The sequence below is a fragment of the Pristiophorus japonicus genome, chromosome 24, assembly GCF_044704955.1.
Source record: "Pristiophorus japonicus isolate sPriJap1 chromosome 24, sPriJap1.hap1, whole genome shotgun sequence".
NCBI classification, from domain to species: Eukaryota; Metazoa; Chordata; class Chondrichthyes; family Pristiophoridae; genus Pristiophorus; species Pristiophorus japonicus.
Genome location: NC_092000.1, coordinates 18882605 through 18896627, shown reverse-complemented (window position 1 = coordinate 18896627; position 14023 = coordinate 18882605). Strand labels below are relative to the sequence as shown.

Genomic DNA, 14023 nt, shown 5'->3' with positions numbered 1-14023 from the left:
CTATCCAATCTTTCCTCATAGCTAAAATTCTCCAGTCCAGGCAACATCCTCGTAAATCTACTCTGCACCCTCTCCAGTGCAATCACATCTTTCCTGTAATGTGGTGACCAGAACTGCACACAGTACTCCAGCTGTGGCCTAACTAGTGGCCGAACTAAATCCTGTTTAATTCAAATTGGTTAGGGGAGTGCCACTCAGACATTGAGAGTTTGTCTGCCAATATCATTTCTAGTCATTGTTCCAGGGCAATCTATTCTATCGGTCCCCTCTGTTTGACTCGTAGGAACAGGAGCAGTCCATTCAGCCCCTCAGGCCTGCTCTGCAATTCAATGGCTGATCCGTACCTCAAACCCATTTATCCGCCTTAGCTTGGTATCCTCTGATACCCTTACCCAACAAACATCAATCGATCTCAGCCTTGGAAGCTCCAATTGGCCCCCAACATCCGTGGCCTTTGTGGGCAGAGAGTCACAGATTTCTCCCATCTTCTGTGATCTTGTTCCTGAACGGCCTGGCTCTAAATTTAACATTGTTCTGGATTCCTCCCCCACCAGGGGAAATAGTTTCTTCCTCTCGAGTCATTTTAGCAGTTTTAACACCTCGATTAGATCGCCCCCTCAATCTTCTAAACTCGAGGGAATGCAAGCCAGGTTTATGGAACCCGTCCTCCTAATTTAACCCTTTCAGCCCCGGGTGAATCTGCGCTGCACCCCCTCTAGGGCCAATATATCTCTCCTGAAGTGCGGAGGACCAGGACTGAGCGCGGTGCTCGAGAGGGAGGTCAGACCAAGGCTCTGTACAACTGCCGCATCACTTGTGGAAAGTTTGTGTGTGTGAATGTTGGTCAGACGCAGAGGCAGGGTTGGCTTACGAGGCCCGCCACAGGGACCTGGGGGCACTTGTGCATGAAACACAAAAGGATAGTATGCAGGTACAGCAAGTGATCAGGAAGGCCAATGGAATCTTGGCCTTTATTGCAAAGGGGATGGAGTATAAAAGCAAGGAAGGCTTGCTACAGCTATACAGGGTATTGGTGAGGCCACACCTGGAATACTGTGTGCAGTTTTTATCTCCTTATTTACGAAAGGATATACTTGCTTTGGAGGCAATTCAGAGAAGGTTCACTCGGTTGATTCCGGGGATGAGGGGGTTGACTTATGAGGAAAGGTTGAGTAGGTTGGACTTCTACTCATTGGAGTTCAGAAGATTAAGAGGTGATCTTATTGAAGCGTATAAGATTATAAGGGGGCTTGACAAGGTGGATGCAGAGAGGATGTTTCCACTGATGGGGAAGACTAGAACCAGGGAGCATAATCTTAGAATAAGGGGCCGCACAATTAAAACTGAGATGAGGAGAAATTTATTTTCTCAGAGGGTTGTAAATCTGTGGAATTCGCTGCCTCAGAGAGCTGTGGAAGCTGGGACATTGAATAAATTTAAGATAGAAATAGACAGTTTCTTAACTGATAAGGGGATAAGGGGTTATGGGGAGCAGGCGGGGAAGTGGACATGAGTCCATGATCAGATCAGCCATGATCGTATTAAATGGTGAAGCAGGCTCGAGGGGCTGTATGGCCTACTCCTGCTCTTATTTCTTATGTTCTTATGAATAACCTGCTGCCACTCGGGTACTGGGGCGCGCGTGCCAAGTGTCCCAGAAGAGGAGAGAGGGAAAGAAGGAAAACAGCTCAAGTTCTCGGTTGATCAGTAAGAAGGTTAGCTCCAGACTAACGCTCCAGTTCTGGACTCTGGGTTCACTCGCCTCATGTCCTTAATTTTTGAGACTTCGGTGTTCAGGCGGGTGAGCTGTGCCCTCAGTATCCAGAGCGTCACAGCGAACAGGACCGTATTGAACTGCGGAGAAAGCAAGCGGCAGCAAAATAATTTAAAACCATGAAGGAAGATCACGCCATAAACGCAGGTATATGCAAACCAGCGGTGCCATGGGACGTATTGTGATAGGACGTATCCAGACCCTCCCACTGAGTATTCTGGCAGTTACACAGAATCACTTCGCATTGACAGCACAGAAACAGGCCATTCGGCCCAACGGCGTAACATCACCTGTCATATGCACATGCTGTTTGTGGCCACCAGATGGTGTCATTGTTGGAGGCCACTGAGCAGCACACACATGGTGCTGCTCTGGTGTAAAAGGCCAGCCATTTTGTGAATCAGGCACTTTGGGCCAAAATAAAACAGAAGCAAGATTGTACCTTGCTTAGTTAAACAGTACTCAGTTTGAACCTTTATTGCATACATAACATCGCCCTTGCCTCAGCTCATCCGCTGCTGAAGCCCTCATCCATGCCTTTGCTACCTCTAGACTTGACTAATCCAACGCACTCCTGGCCGGCCTCCCACATTCCACCCTACATAAACAGGAGGTGATCCAAAACTCGGCTGTCCGTGTTCTAACTCGCACTAAGTCCCGCTCACCCATCACCCGCTGTGCTCGCTGACCTACACTGGCTTCCGGTTAAACAATGCCTCGATTTCAAAATTCTCATCCTGGTTTACAAATCCCTCCATGACCCTCGCCCCTCCCCATCTCTGTAATCTCCTCCAGCCCCACAACCCTCCCGAGATGTCTGCACTCCTCAAATTCTGCCCTCTTGAGCATCCCTGATTATAATCGCTCAACCATTGGTGGCCGTGCCTTCTGTTGCCTGGGCCCCAAGCTCTGGAACTCCCTGCCTAAACCTCTCCAACCTCTCTACATCTCTCTCCTCCTTCAAGACGCTTCTTAAAATCTACCTCTTTGACCAAGCTTTTGGTCACCTGCGATAATTTCTACTTATGTGGCTCAGTGTCAAATTTTTTACGTCATAATACTATTGTGAAGCGCCTTGCGATGTTTCACTGTGTTAAAGGCGCTATTTGAATACAAGTTGTTATTGAATTCCCTACTGGATTTATTGATGACTATCTTATATTTATGGCCTCTACTGACTATTGCAATCTTGACTGTTCCAATGCTCTCCAAGTGATGAATGGTACTAAAGCGTACTCTGGGTAGAATCTCACTCTATCTAGCCCGTCCCAACCATCATGGGGACAATCACATTGAGTGCCACTGTGAAGGGTGCAGTATAAGGTCAACTAAACAGCTTGAGGTGTGAGGAGACAGTCCCACTCCGGTTTTATACACTTTTGCATGCCTCCACTGAACACTCCCCAAGGCCTCGAGACCCTGCCTAAAGCATGGTGAATGGAATGGTCCAACCCTGCTTACCTCCTGACAGTAATTAAAACCAGGACATATTGTGACTGGAATCCTTGCAGCTCTGTCCGCTATATATTCCTCCCTTCACTGATTGAAGGCCTGATCCTTGTCCTCGTCCATCAACTCTTCCAAGACTTTGCCCCATCCTACATGTCATGTATTCAACCAGCATTGTAACCCATGTATAATCTGACCTAAGTTGTACACTGTGAGAACAATGACCACTAGGTGGTGAACTTGTGGGAGACACTCCTAACCTAGACCTTCAGATATAAAAGGGGAAGCTCCACCCACTTCCAGCACTTGAGTGCTATGAAATAAAGGACAGGTCACAGACTGACCTTCTCTCAAGCATGGGCCTCATGTGCATTTATACTGTATAGTAAGGACGTATCAATGGCGACAAGAAACTGGGATTTAAACCACGCGAGCATGGCCACTAGCAATAACAGAGGCAGTCAGGGACGATCGACTGGCAAGGGACCTTTTGTTTCCAACAGCAGCTCATGTTGGAGGCGTTGAGGCACACACTCAGCCGGAGTTTGCAGAGGTGAGCAAAATACCTGCAGAAATTGCAGAAATGAATGCTGGGGGAAATCGCTGGAAGCTGAAGTTCAGCGAGTTCATGTGGAGCACGTATACAGTTCATACACCAGGACGCCACCGATAATGATGAAAGTGCTCCTCAATGGCATCCCAGTATCAATGGAGCTAGACATGGGGGCCAGCCAGTCCCTGATGGGTATCAAACAGTTCGAAAAGTTATGGGCGTCCAAGGCCAGGAGGCCAAAATTATCGCTGATTGAAGCACAGCTACGGACTTACACAAAGCAGATCATTCCGGTGCTAGGCAGCGCCACGGTAGTCGTGACCCACAAAGATTCGGAGAACAAACTGCCACTCTGGATTGTCCCAGGGGACAGTCTCGCACTACTGGGGAGGAGTTGGCTTGCTGTCATGAACTGGAAATGGAGCGATGTCAATGCAATTTCCTCTGTGGAGCGAGTATCATGCTCACAGGTCCTGGACAAATTTGACTCATTATTTCAACCCGGCATTGGCACTTTCATGGGGGCCAAGGTAGTGATTCACATAAACCTGGACTCCAGGCCAGTACACCACAAGGCCAGAGCGGTGCCGTACATGATGCGGGAAAAGATAAAAGACGAATTGGACTGCCTGCTGAGGGAAGGCATCATCTCGCCAGTCGAATTCAGTGATGCCGGTGCTCAAGGCGGATGGGTCGGTCAGGATATTTGGCGATTACAAGGCCACCATCAATCGGGTGTCACTCCAAGACCAGTACCCGCTACCGAGAGCGGAGGACCTCTTTGCGACGCTATCCGGTGGCAAACTTTTTTCAAAGTTGGACCTGACCTCAGCTTACATGACCCAGGAGCTGGCGAGTGAGTCAAAGAAGCTGACCACCATCACGACACACAAGGGGTTGTTTGAGTACAACAGATGTCCGTTCGGGATTCGCTCGGCCGCCACGATCTTCCAACGAAATATGGAAAGCCTGCTCAAGTCGATTCCAGGGACGGTGGTTTTTCAGGACGACATCCTCATTACGGGTTACGATACTGAAGAACACCTCCACAACCTGGAGGAGGTGCTACGCAGACTGGACCAGGTAGGGCTGTGACTGAAAAAGGCGAAGTGCGTCTTCCTAGCTCCAGAGGTAGAATTCCTGGGGATGAGGGTAGCAGCAGACGGGATCAGCCCTACTGCGTCCAAGACGGAAGCGATCCAGAGAGCATCCAGACCCCGTAACACTACAGAGCTATGTTCATTCCTGGGGCTCCTGAACTATTTTGGTAACTTTCTTCCCAAATTGAGCACGCTGCTAGAGCCGCTACACGTGCTCCTGCGCAAAAGTCACGAATGGATCTGGGGGGACAGCCAGGAAAGGGCTTTTAATAGAGCACACAAATTGTTATGTTCCAACAATCTGTTAACACTATATGACCCATGTAAGAAACTTGTGTTAACGTGCGATGCGTCGTCCTATGGTGTCGGGTGTGTGTTGCAGCATGTCAATGTCAAAGGTCAGTTACAGCTGGTAGCTTTTGCCTCCAGAAGTCTGTCCCAGGCAGAAAGGGGCTACGGGATGGGAGAAAAGGAGGCACTCGGATGTGTATATGCGGTAAAGAAAATGCACCAGTACCTGTTTGGCAGGAAATTTGAGCTGGAGACAGATCACAAACCCCTAATGTCCCTTTTGGCCGACAACAAGACCATAAATGCAAACGCATCGGCCCACATACAGAGGTGGGCACTCACGTTAGCCGCCTATGACTACACAATTCGGCACAGACCGGGCACCGAAAACTGCGCCGATGCACTCAGCAGGCTCCCACTAGCCACCACTGAGGGGGCTACCGAGCATGCTGCTGAGATGGTCATGGCTATTGAAGCTTTCGGAAGCGAAGGCTCACCCGTGACAGCCCGTCAGATTAAAGTCTGGACAAATAGAGACCCGCTATTGTCTCTAGTCAAGAAATGTGTCTTGAATGGGGACTGGGCAGCCATGTACAGGGCATGCCCTGAGAAATTTAAACCATTTCACAGGCGCAAGGATGAACTCTCGATTCAGGCTGATTGCCTACTGTGGGGAAACCACGTAGTCATGCCCCAGGTGGGCAGAGAGGTGTTCATCAGAGAACTCCACAATGGGCACCCGGGCATTGTCACGATGAAGGCAATTGCCAGGTTACACGTTTGGTGGCCAGGGATAGACGCAATGGCCCGTGCTTCACAAGCACTGAATTCCAGGACTTCATGGCAGGCAATGGAATTAACCATGTTAGAACGGCACCGTTCAAGCCGGCCTCAAACGGCCAGGCAGAACGAGCAGTGCAGATAATCAAACAGGGGATGCTCAGAATTTAAGGGGGTTCCCTACAATGCCGTTTATCATGCCTCCTGTTGGCCTACAGATCCCGACCACACTCGCTCACAGGGGTTCCACCCGCAGAGCTGCTAATGAAAAGGACGCTGAAAACCCGATTATCCCTTATACACCCCACCATGAAAGAAATTGTCAAGAGTAGGCGCCAGTCACAATATGACGACCATGACAGGAATGTGAGGGCGCGATGTATTGATGTAAATGACCCTGTTTTTGTCCTCAACTACGCTGCAGGGCCCAAATGGCTCGCAGGCACTGTGGTTGCCAAAGAGGGGAATAGGATTCTGGTAGTTAAACTTACTAATGGACAAATCTGCCGCAAACATATGGATCAAACAAAAAGGAGGTTCAGCAATCCCATAGAAGAAGCAGAGGAAGAACACGATGTAGAGTTCACTCCCCCACAAGTGACCGAACACAGGAACCAAGGGGAGGCGAGCCCAGTCACTGTGGGCAGTACGGACAGGCCTGAGGCACTGCAAACAGCAGACACTCAGGCCAGCACCCAACAACCGGAGCCCCAACTCAGGCGCTCTACAAGGGAGCGTAAACCACCAGAGAGACTCAACCTGTGATCCCAATAAGACTTTGGGGGGGGAGGTGATGTCATGTATTCAACCAGCATTGTAACCCATGTATAATCTGACCTAAGTTGTACACTGTGAGAACAATGACCACTAGGTGGTGAACTTTTGGGAGACACTCCTAACCTGGACCTTCAGATATAAAAGAGGAAGCTCCACCCACTTCCACTTGAGTGCTATGAAATAAAGGACAGGTCACAGACTGACCTCTCAAGCATGGGCCTCGTGTGCATTTATACTGTATAGTAAGGACGTATCACTACCTCTCCCAACCCTAACTGCCAGTTGTTGTTGTTCCGGACGACGGGAAAAGCCAATAGTGGGACGGCGTGCGTTGCAGGCCGGGAGGCCGCATTCGCGCGTCCGCTCGTCTTCTCGGCGACATTAGCTGGCAAGTTCTCGGTGGACCGGCACACACAGGGAGACCACGAGTGGGGCTTTCTTCAAACTTATTCATTCCTGGGATGTGGGCGTCGCTGGCAAGGCCGGCATTTATTGGCCATCCCTAATTGCCCTCGAGAAGGTGACGGTGAGCCGCCTCATTTAGTGTCAGCCGTGGCTCAGTGGGCAGCACTCTCTCGCCTCTGAGTCAGAAGGTTGTGGGTTCAAGTCCCACTCCAGGGACTTGAGCACAAAAGAAATCTAGGCTGACGCTCCCAGTGCGGTGCTGAGGGAGTGCTGCACTGTCAGGGGTGCCGTCTTTCGGTTGAGTCGTTAAACAGAGGCCCTGTCTGCTCTCTCAGGTGGGCGTAAAAGATCCCACGACAGTATTTCAAAGAGCAGGGAAGTTATCCCCGCTGTCCTGGCCAATATTTATCTCTCACTCAGACATCACTAAAAACAGATTATCTGGTTGTTATCACATTCCTGTTTGTGGGAGCTTGCTGTGCACAAAGTGGCTGCCGCATTACACTCCAAAACTACTTCATTGGCTGTAAAGCACTTTGAGACGTCCGGTGGTTGTGAAAGGCGCTATATAAATCCAAATCTTTCTTTCATATAACTGAGTGTCTCGCTGGGCCATTTCAGAGGGCAGTTAAGAGTCAACCACATTGCTGTGGGTCTGGAGTCACAAATTGGCCCAGACCGGGTAAGGACGGTAGATTTCCTTCCCGAATGGGCATCAGTGAACCCGATGGGTTTTAAAACAACAATCCAGTAGTTTTATGGTCACCATTACTGATACTAGCTTTCTGTAATCCAGATTTATTTTTAATTAACTGAATTTAAATTCCCCAGCCACCGTGGTGGGATTTGAACTCATGTCCCACAGATCATTAATTCAAGTCTCGGGATTATTAACCCAGTAACATAACCACTATACTACCGTACTCAATTATCATCAGCACCCCAGTGTGCGCTGTCCACTCTCTCTCTCTCTTCCCACCCCTTCCCCCTTCAATCCATCATTGATGGCGGAACATTAAAGCCTGTGGCTCCGCATTCCAGGGCGCTCTCTCTAAACCATACCTTCTTCCTTCGAAAGTCTCCGCAGAACCTACGGGGACCATATTAATCCTCCGCGCCTGTCGAGAACCCCGACGGGATTGGGTGCTACTCTGGTTTTACGCCCGGCCTGATTTTACTGCCCCATTGAAGTCAGCATTGGGGCGGGGTGTTAAACCGGCCAATCCCGAGGGCCTCCCACTCAGTGACTTAGGACAAAGTTACCCCCCTCCCCGATCTCTTTGGACCGCATCGTCGCCACCTCTCGTACCTCTTCCCCCGCCCCGGCACCACCTATCTGCTGAGTAGCCGCAAGATGGCGCTGTTACGTCAGCCAAAAAGGTTCGGGCTGAGCATAAAGTGGGCTTTGCTTGAGGAATCTCTGACCCTCGGTCCGAACAGCGGAATGATGACATAGTTACCAGAATCATTGCGCAGACTGGGCCAATGAAACTCCAGATAAATCCATGCTTGATCGTCAGCCAGCAGCTGCAACGTAACAGAGAGGACAGAATGTAAACTTGGTCAGGCACATTGTGGGGGGGTCCCTCTGTCTCGCTGCCTCACCCACTTCCCCAACATCTTCAACCTTGACCCTGTCTTTGAGTGCCACTTGAAGCTGCTCCTGACTTCTTGCCTGATTTCTGCCGTGGGATATCTGGTTACGTGAAAAGGGGCTGCTGAAATGCAAGCTCTACTCAACGATCTAAAGGTTCTGTACGTTATGGATAGCACTCTGAGCCCAGTCCGTGCTGACTGACCTCACACAGAAGCACTGTGGACACGTGTGACAAGCATATAAGCACAGCGACCAACCCTTTCACTGGTCGGGGGGTCTAGTAAGGAGGAGGAACTGAGGGAAATCCTTATTAGCCGGGAAATTGTGTTGGGGAAATTGATGGGATTGAAGGCCGATAAATCCCCAGGGCCTGATGGACTGCATCCCAGAGTACTTAAGGAGGTGGCCTTGGAAATAGTGGATGCGTTGACAGTCATTTTCCAACATTCCATTGACTCTGGATCAGTTCCTATGGAGTGGAGGGTAGCCAATGTAACCCCACTTTTTAAAAAAGGAGGGAGAGAGAAAACAGGGAATTATAGACCGGTCAGCCTGACATCGGTAGTGGGTAAAATGATGGAATCAATTATTAAGGATGTCATAGCAGTGCATTTGGAAAGAGGTGACATGATAGGTCCAAGTCAGCATGGATTTGTGAAAGGGAAATCATGCTTGACAAATCTTCTGGAATTTTTTGAGGATGTTTCCAGTAGAGTGGATAAGGGAGAACCAGTTGATGTGGTATATTTGGACTTTCAGAAGGCGTTCGACAAGGTCCCACACAAGAGATTGATGTGCAAAGTTAGAGCACATGGGATTGGGGGTAGTGTACTGACATGGATTGAGAACTGGTTGTCAGACAGGAAGCAAAGAGTAGGAGTAAATGGGTACTTTTCAGAATGGCAGGCAGTGACTAGTGGGGTACCGCAAGGTTCTGTGCTGGGGCCCCAGCTGTTTACACTGTACATTAATGATTTAGATGAGGGGATTAAATGTAGTATCTCCAAATTTGCGGATGACACTAAGTTGGGTGGCAGTGTGAGCTGCGAGGAGGATGCTGTGAGGCTGCAGAGCGACTTGGATAGGTTAGGTGAGTGGGCAAATGCATGGCAGATGAAGTATAATGTGGATAAATGTGAGGTTATCCACTTTGGTGGTAAAAACAGAGAGACAGACTATTATCTGAATGGTGACAGATTAGGAAAAGGGGAGGTGCAAAGAGACCTGGGTGTCATGGTACATCAGTCATTGAAGGTTGGCATGCAGGTGCAGCAGGCGGTTAAGAAAGCAAATGGCATGTTGGCCTTCATAGCAAGGGGATTTGAGTACAGGGGCAGGGAGGTGTTGCTACAGTTGTACAGGGCATTGGTGAGGCCACACCTGGAGTATTGTGTACAGTTTTGGTCTCCTAACCTGAGGAAGGACATTCTTGCTATTGAGGGAGTGCAGCGAAGGTTCACCAGACTGATTCCCGGGATGGCGGGACTGACCTATCAAGAAAGACTGGATCAACTGGGCTTGTATTCACTGGAGTTCAGAAGAATGAGAGGGGACCTCATAGAAACATATAAAATTCTGACGGGGTTAGACAGGTTAGATGCAGGAAGAATGTTCCCAATGTTGGGGAAGTCCAGAACCAGGGGTCACAGTCTAAGGATAAGGGGTAAGCCATTTAGGACCGAGATGCGGAGGAACTTCTTCACCCAGAGAGTGGTGAACCTGTGGAATTCTCTACCACAGAAAGTTGTTGAGGCCAATTCACTAAATATATTCAAAAAGGAGTTAGATGAGGTCCTTACTGCTAGGGGGATCAAGGGGTATGGCGAGAAAGCAGGAATGGGGTACTGAAGTTGAATGTTCAGCCATGAACTCATTGAATGGCGGTGCAGGCTAGAAGGGCCGAATGGCCTACTCCTGCACCTATTTTCTATGTTTCTATGTTTCTATGGTTAATCTTTAATGTCGCATGCATCCGTACTCACCGCAAACAGAAATGATTGAACAGGACGTGTATAAAGTGCCCAAAAGAAGAAAAAAAAGACTTGCATTTATATAGCGCCTTTCACGACCGCTGGACGTCTCAAAGCCTATACAGCCAAGTGTAGTCACTGTTATAAGCTCTCACAGAGTGATAATGGCCAGATAATCTGCCTTTATTGATGTTGATGGAGGGATAAATATTGGCCAGGATACCAGGGTTAACTCCCCCTGCTCTTTTTCAAAATAGTGCCGCGGGATCATTTGCGTCCTGAGAGGGCAGACGGGGCCTGGGTTTAACAACTCATCTGAAAGACGGCACCTCCGACAGTGCAGCACTGCACTGGAGTGTGACAGAGACTGTGGTTCTCGTATTGGACTTCCACTCATGTTAAGAGTGGAAGCAAGTCTTCCTCGATTCCGAGGGACTGCCCATGATGATGATGGCACTGGAGCGTCAGCCTAGAATTTTGAGCTCAGGTCGTGAAAGGCTCTATTTAAATGTAAGTCTTTTCTTCCTGTTGGGGTTTTTTTCTGGTTTTTGCGGCTCTCCCAGGAGATCACATGGCAGTGGGGGAGGGGGAGGAAACAGGGGGTTCTGGGAGGGTGCAGGGTCTGGTCAGGATGCTCCAGCCATCAAGATGCGCTGCAGCAACTCGCCAAGGCTTCTTCAACAACACGTCCCAATCCAACCCCGCCATCTCCACCACTTGCCGGATTGCCTGGCCTTTTCCCGCCCGCCAATTCCGCACGTTACTTACCGCTGCGATCCGTAACCAGTGGGGTACGTTGCCGCGGATACGGTCACGATGGCGGCGGGCACTCCGTACCCAAACGGATACATGAACCATCGCATCACCCTGCGGCCCCAGGAGTCGCTGATTCTCTGGAGGTTTCGGACCATGAGGTGAAGGTGAATTCCTTCCACGCACATCCAAGCAAAGGCGGCGAGAAACAGGTAGTGCAAGCAACCCGCGATGATCCCACACGCAACCTGGAACAAAGAACACAAAATGAACACGGCCCCTTTGGCTCGCGCAATCTCACCCTCGCAACAAAACACTGGTTAGGCCGCAGCTGGAGTACTGCGTGCAGTTCTGGTCACCACATTACAGGAAGGACGTGATTGCACTGGAGAGGGTACAGAGGAGATTTACGAGGGTGTTGCCTGGACTGGAGAATTTTAGTTATGAGGAAAGATTGGATAGGCTGGGGTTGGTTTCTTCGGAACAGAGAAGGCTGAGGGGAGACCTTATTGGGGTGTATAAGATTTTTAATGGGCTAGATGGAGTGGATAGGAAGGACCTATTTCCCTTATCAGAGGAGTCAACAACCAGGGGCATAGATTTAAAGTAATTGGTAGGAAGTTTAGAGGGGATTTGAGGAAAAATTTCTTCACCCAGAGGGTGGTGGGGATCTGGAACTCACTGCCTGAAAGGGTGGTAGAGGCAGAAACCCTCACCACATTTAAAAAGTATTTGTATGTGCACTTGAAGTGCCGTAACCTACAGGGCTACGGACCTAGAGCTGGAAAGTGGGATTAGGCTGGGTAGCTCTTTGTTGGTCGGCGCGGACACAAAGGGCCGAATGGCCTCCTTCTGTGCTGTAAATTTCTATGATTCTACCACGGCAACCTTTATTGTCTTTACATCCATTTTAAGAGTGCCGTTATTTATTCTGGGGATATGGGCGTCGTTGTCAAGACCAGCATTTATTGCCCATCTCTAATTGCTATTGAGAAGGTGGTGGTGAGCCGCCTTTTTGAACCGCTGCTGTCCGTGTGGTGAAGGTGCTCCCACAGTGCTGTTAGGGAGACGTTCCAGGATTTTGACCCAGCGACGATGAAGGAAAGGCCGATATATTTCCAAGTCGGGGTGGGTAGCGACTCGGAGGGGAACGTGGAGGTGGTGGTGTTCCCATGGGCCTGCTGCCCTTGTCCTTCTAGGTGGTAGAGGTCACGGGTTAGGGAGGTGCTGCCAAAGAAGCCTTGGCGAGTTGCTGCAATGCATCTTGTAGCTGGTGCACACTGCAGCCACGGTGCGCCGGTGGTGGAGGGAGTGAGTGTTGAAGGTGGTGGATGAGGTGCCAATCGAGTGAGCTGCTTTGTCCTGGATGGTGTCGAGCTTCTTGAGTGCTGTTGGAGCTGTACCTGTTATGTTTTCGGTATGACCCCACAAACACACACAGGCTGTAAGATGGGCTGATAACTTCAGGAAGCCTGTCAGGTGACCTGACCTGTTTATTCTTGTAAACAGCATTGGCTGCAATGCCCTAGTCGTCCACTGGGTGGGGCTATATATATTACATCCAGGCAAGTGGAGAGTATTCCATCACGCACCTGACTTGTGCCTGGTCGGTGATGGAGAAGACTTGGGGAGTCAGGAGGTGAGACACTCACTGCACCATACACAGCCTGAGCAAACAAATCGGGCCTCAATTTAGTGTCTCATACAAAAGAAGGCACCTCTAACCATACAGCACACCTTCAGTACTGCACTGAAGTGACTGCCTAGATTATGTACTCAAATCTAGAGTGGAGGAATTAAACCCACAACTGAGCTTAGCAGGAGCGTATTCACAATATAGGTAGAATAATTTTGAAGGGAAGATGTCTGGATTGAATGCTGGCCAATTGTGAAGGGGTGTCCCATACTACTTCAGGCATCTTGTTCATTCTACTATAGAAAGACTTATATTTATAGAACGCCTTTCATGACCTCAGTACGCCCCAAAGCATTTTACAGCCAATGAAGTACTTTTGGAGTGTAATCACTGTTGTCCAAAAGACATTTGACAAGTTGCCACATAAAAGGTTACTGCACAAGATAAAAGTTCACAGGGCTGGGGGGTAATATATTAGCATGGATAGAGGATTGGCTAACTAACAGAAAACAGAGAGTCGAGATAAATGGTTCATTCTCTGGTTGGCAACCAGTAACTAGTGGGGTGCCGCAGGGATCAGTGCTGGGACCCCAACTATTTACAATCTATATTAACGACTTGGAAGAAGGGACTGAGTGTAACGTAGCCAAGTTTGCTGATGATACAAAGATGGGAGAAAAAGCAATGTGTGAGGAGGACACAAAAAATCTGCAAAAGGACATCGACAGGCTAAGTGAGTGGGCAAAAATTTGGCAGATGGAGTATAATGTTGGAAAGTGTGAGGTCATGTACTTTGGCAGAAAAAAAATCAAAGAGCAAGTTATTATTTAAATGGAGAAAGATTGCAAAATGCTGCAGTGCAGTGGGACCTGGGGGTACTTGTACATGAAACACAAAAGGTTAGTATGCACATACAGCAAGTGATCAGGAAGGCCGAT

At 49.2% G+C, this 14023-nt stretch overlaps 1 protein-coding gene across 2 annotated transcripts in view; it reads right to left on the bottom strand.

Moving 5' to 3' along the window:
* Positions 1–14023, bottom strand: part of LOC139237977 (adhesion G protein-coupled receptor E1-like) — an 81525-nt gene that overhangs the window by 22905 nt on the left and 44597 nt on the right. For both annotated transcript variants that reach the window (XM_070867340.1, XM_070867339.1), the window contains exons 14-16: positions 11465–11697; positions 8590–8656; positions 1763–1854 (exon numbers count right to left, since the gene is read on the bottom strand). In XM_070867340.1, the coding sequence (XP_070723441.1) occupies positions 1763–1854; positions 8590–8656; positions 11465–11697 (392 nt within the window). The remainder of the gene's footprint in view (positions 1–1762; positions 1855–8589; positions 8657–11464; positions 11698–14023) is intronic.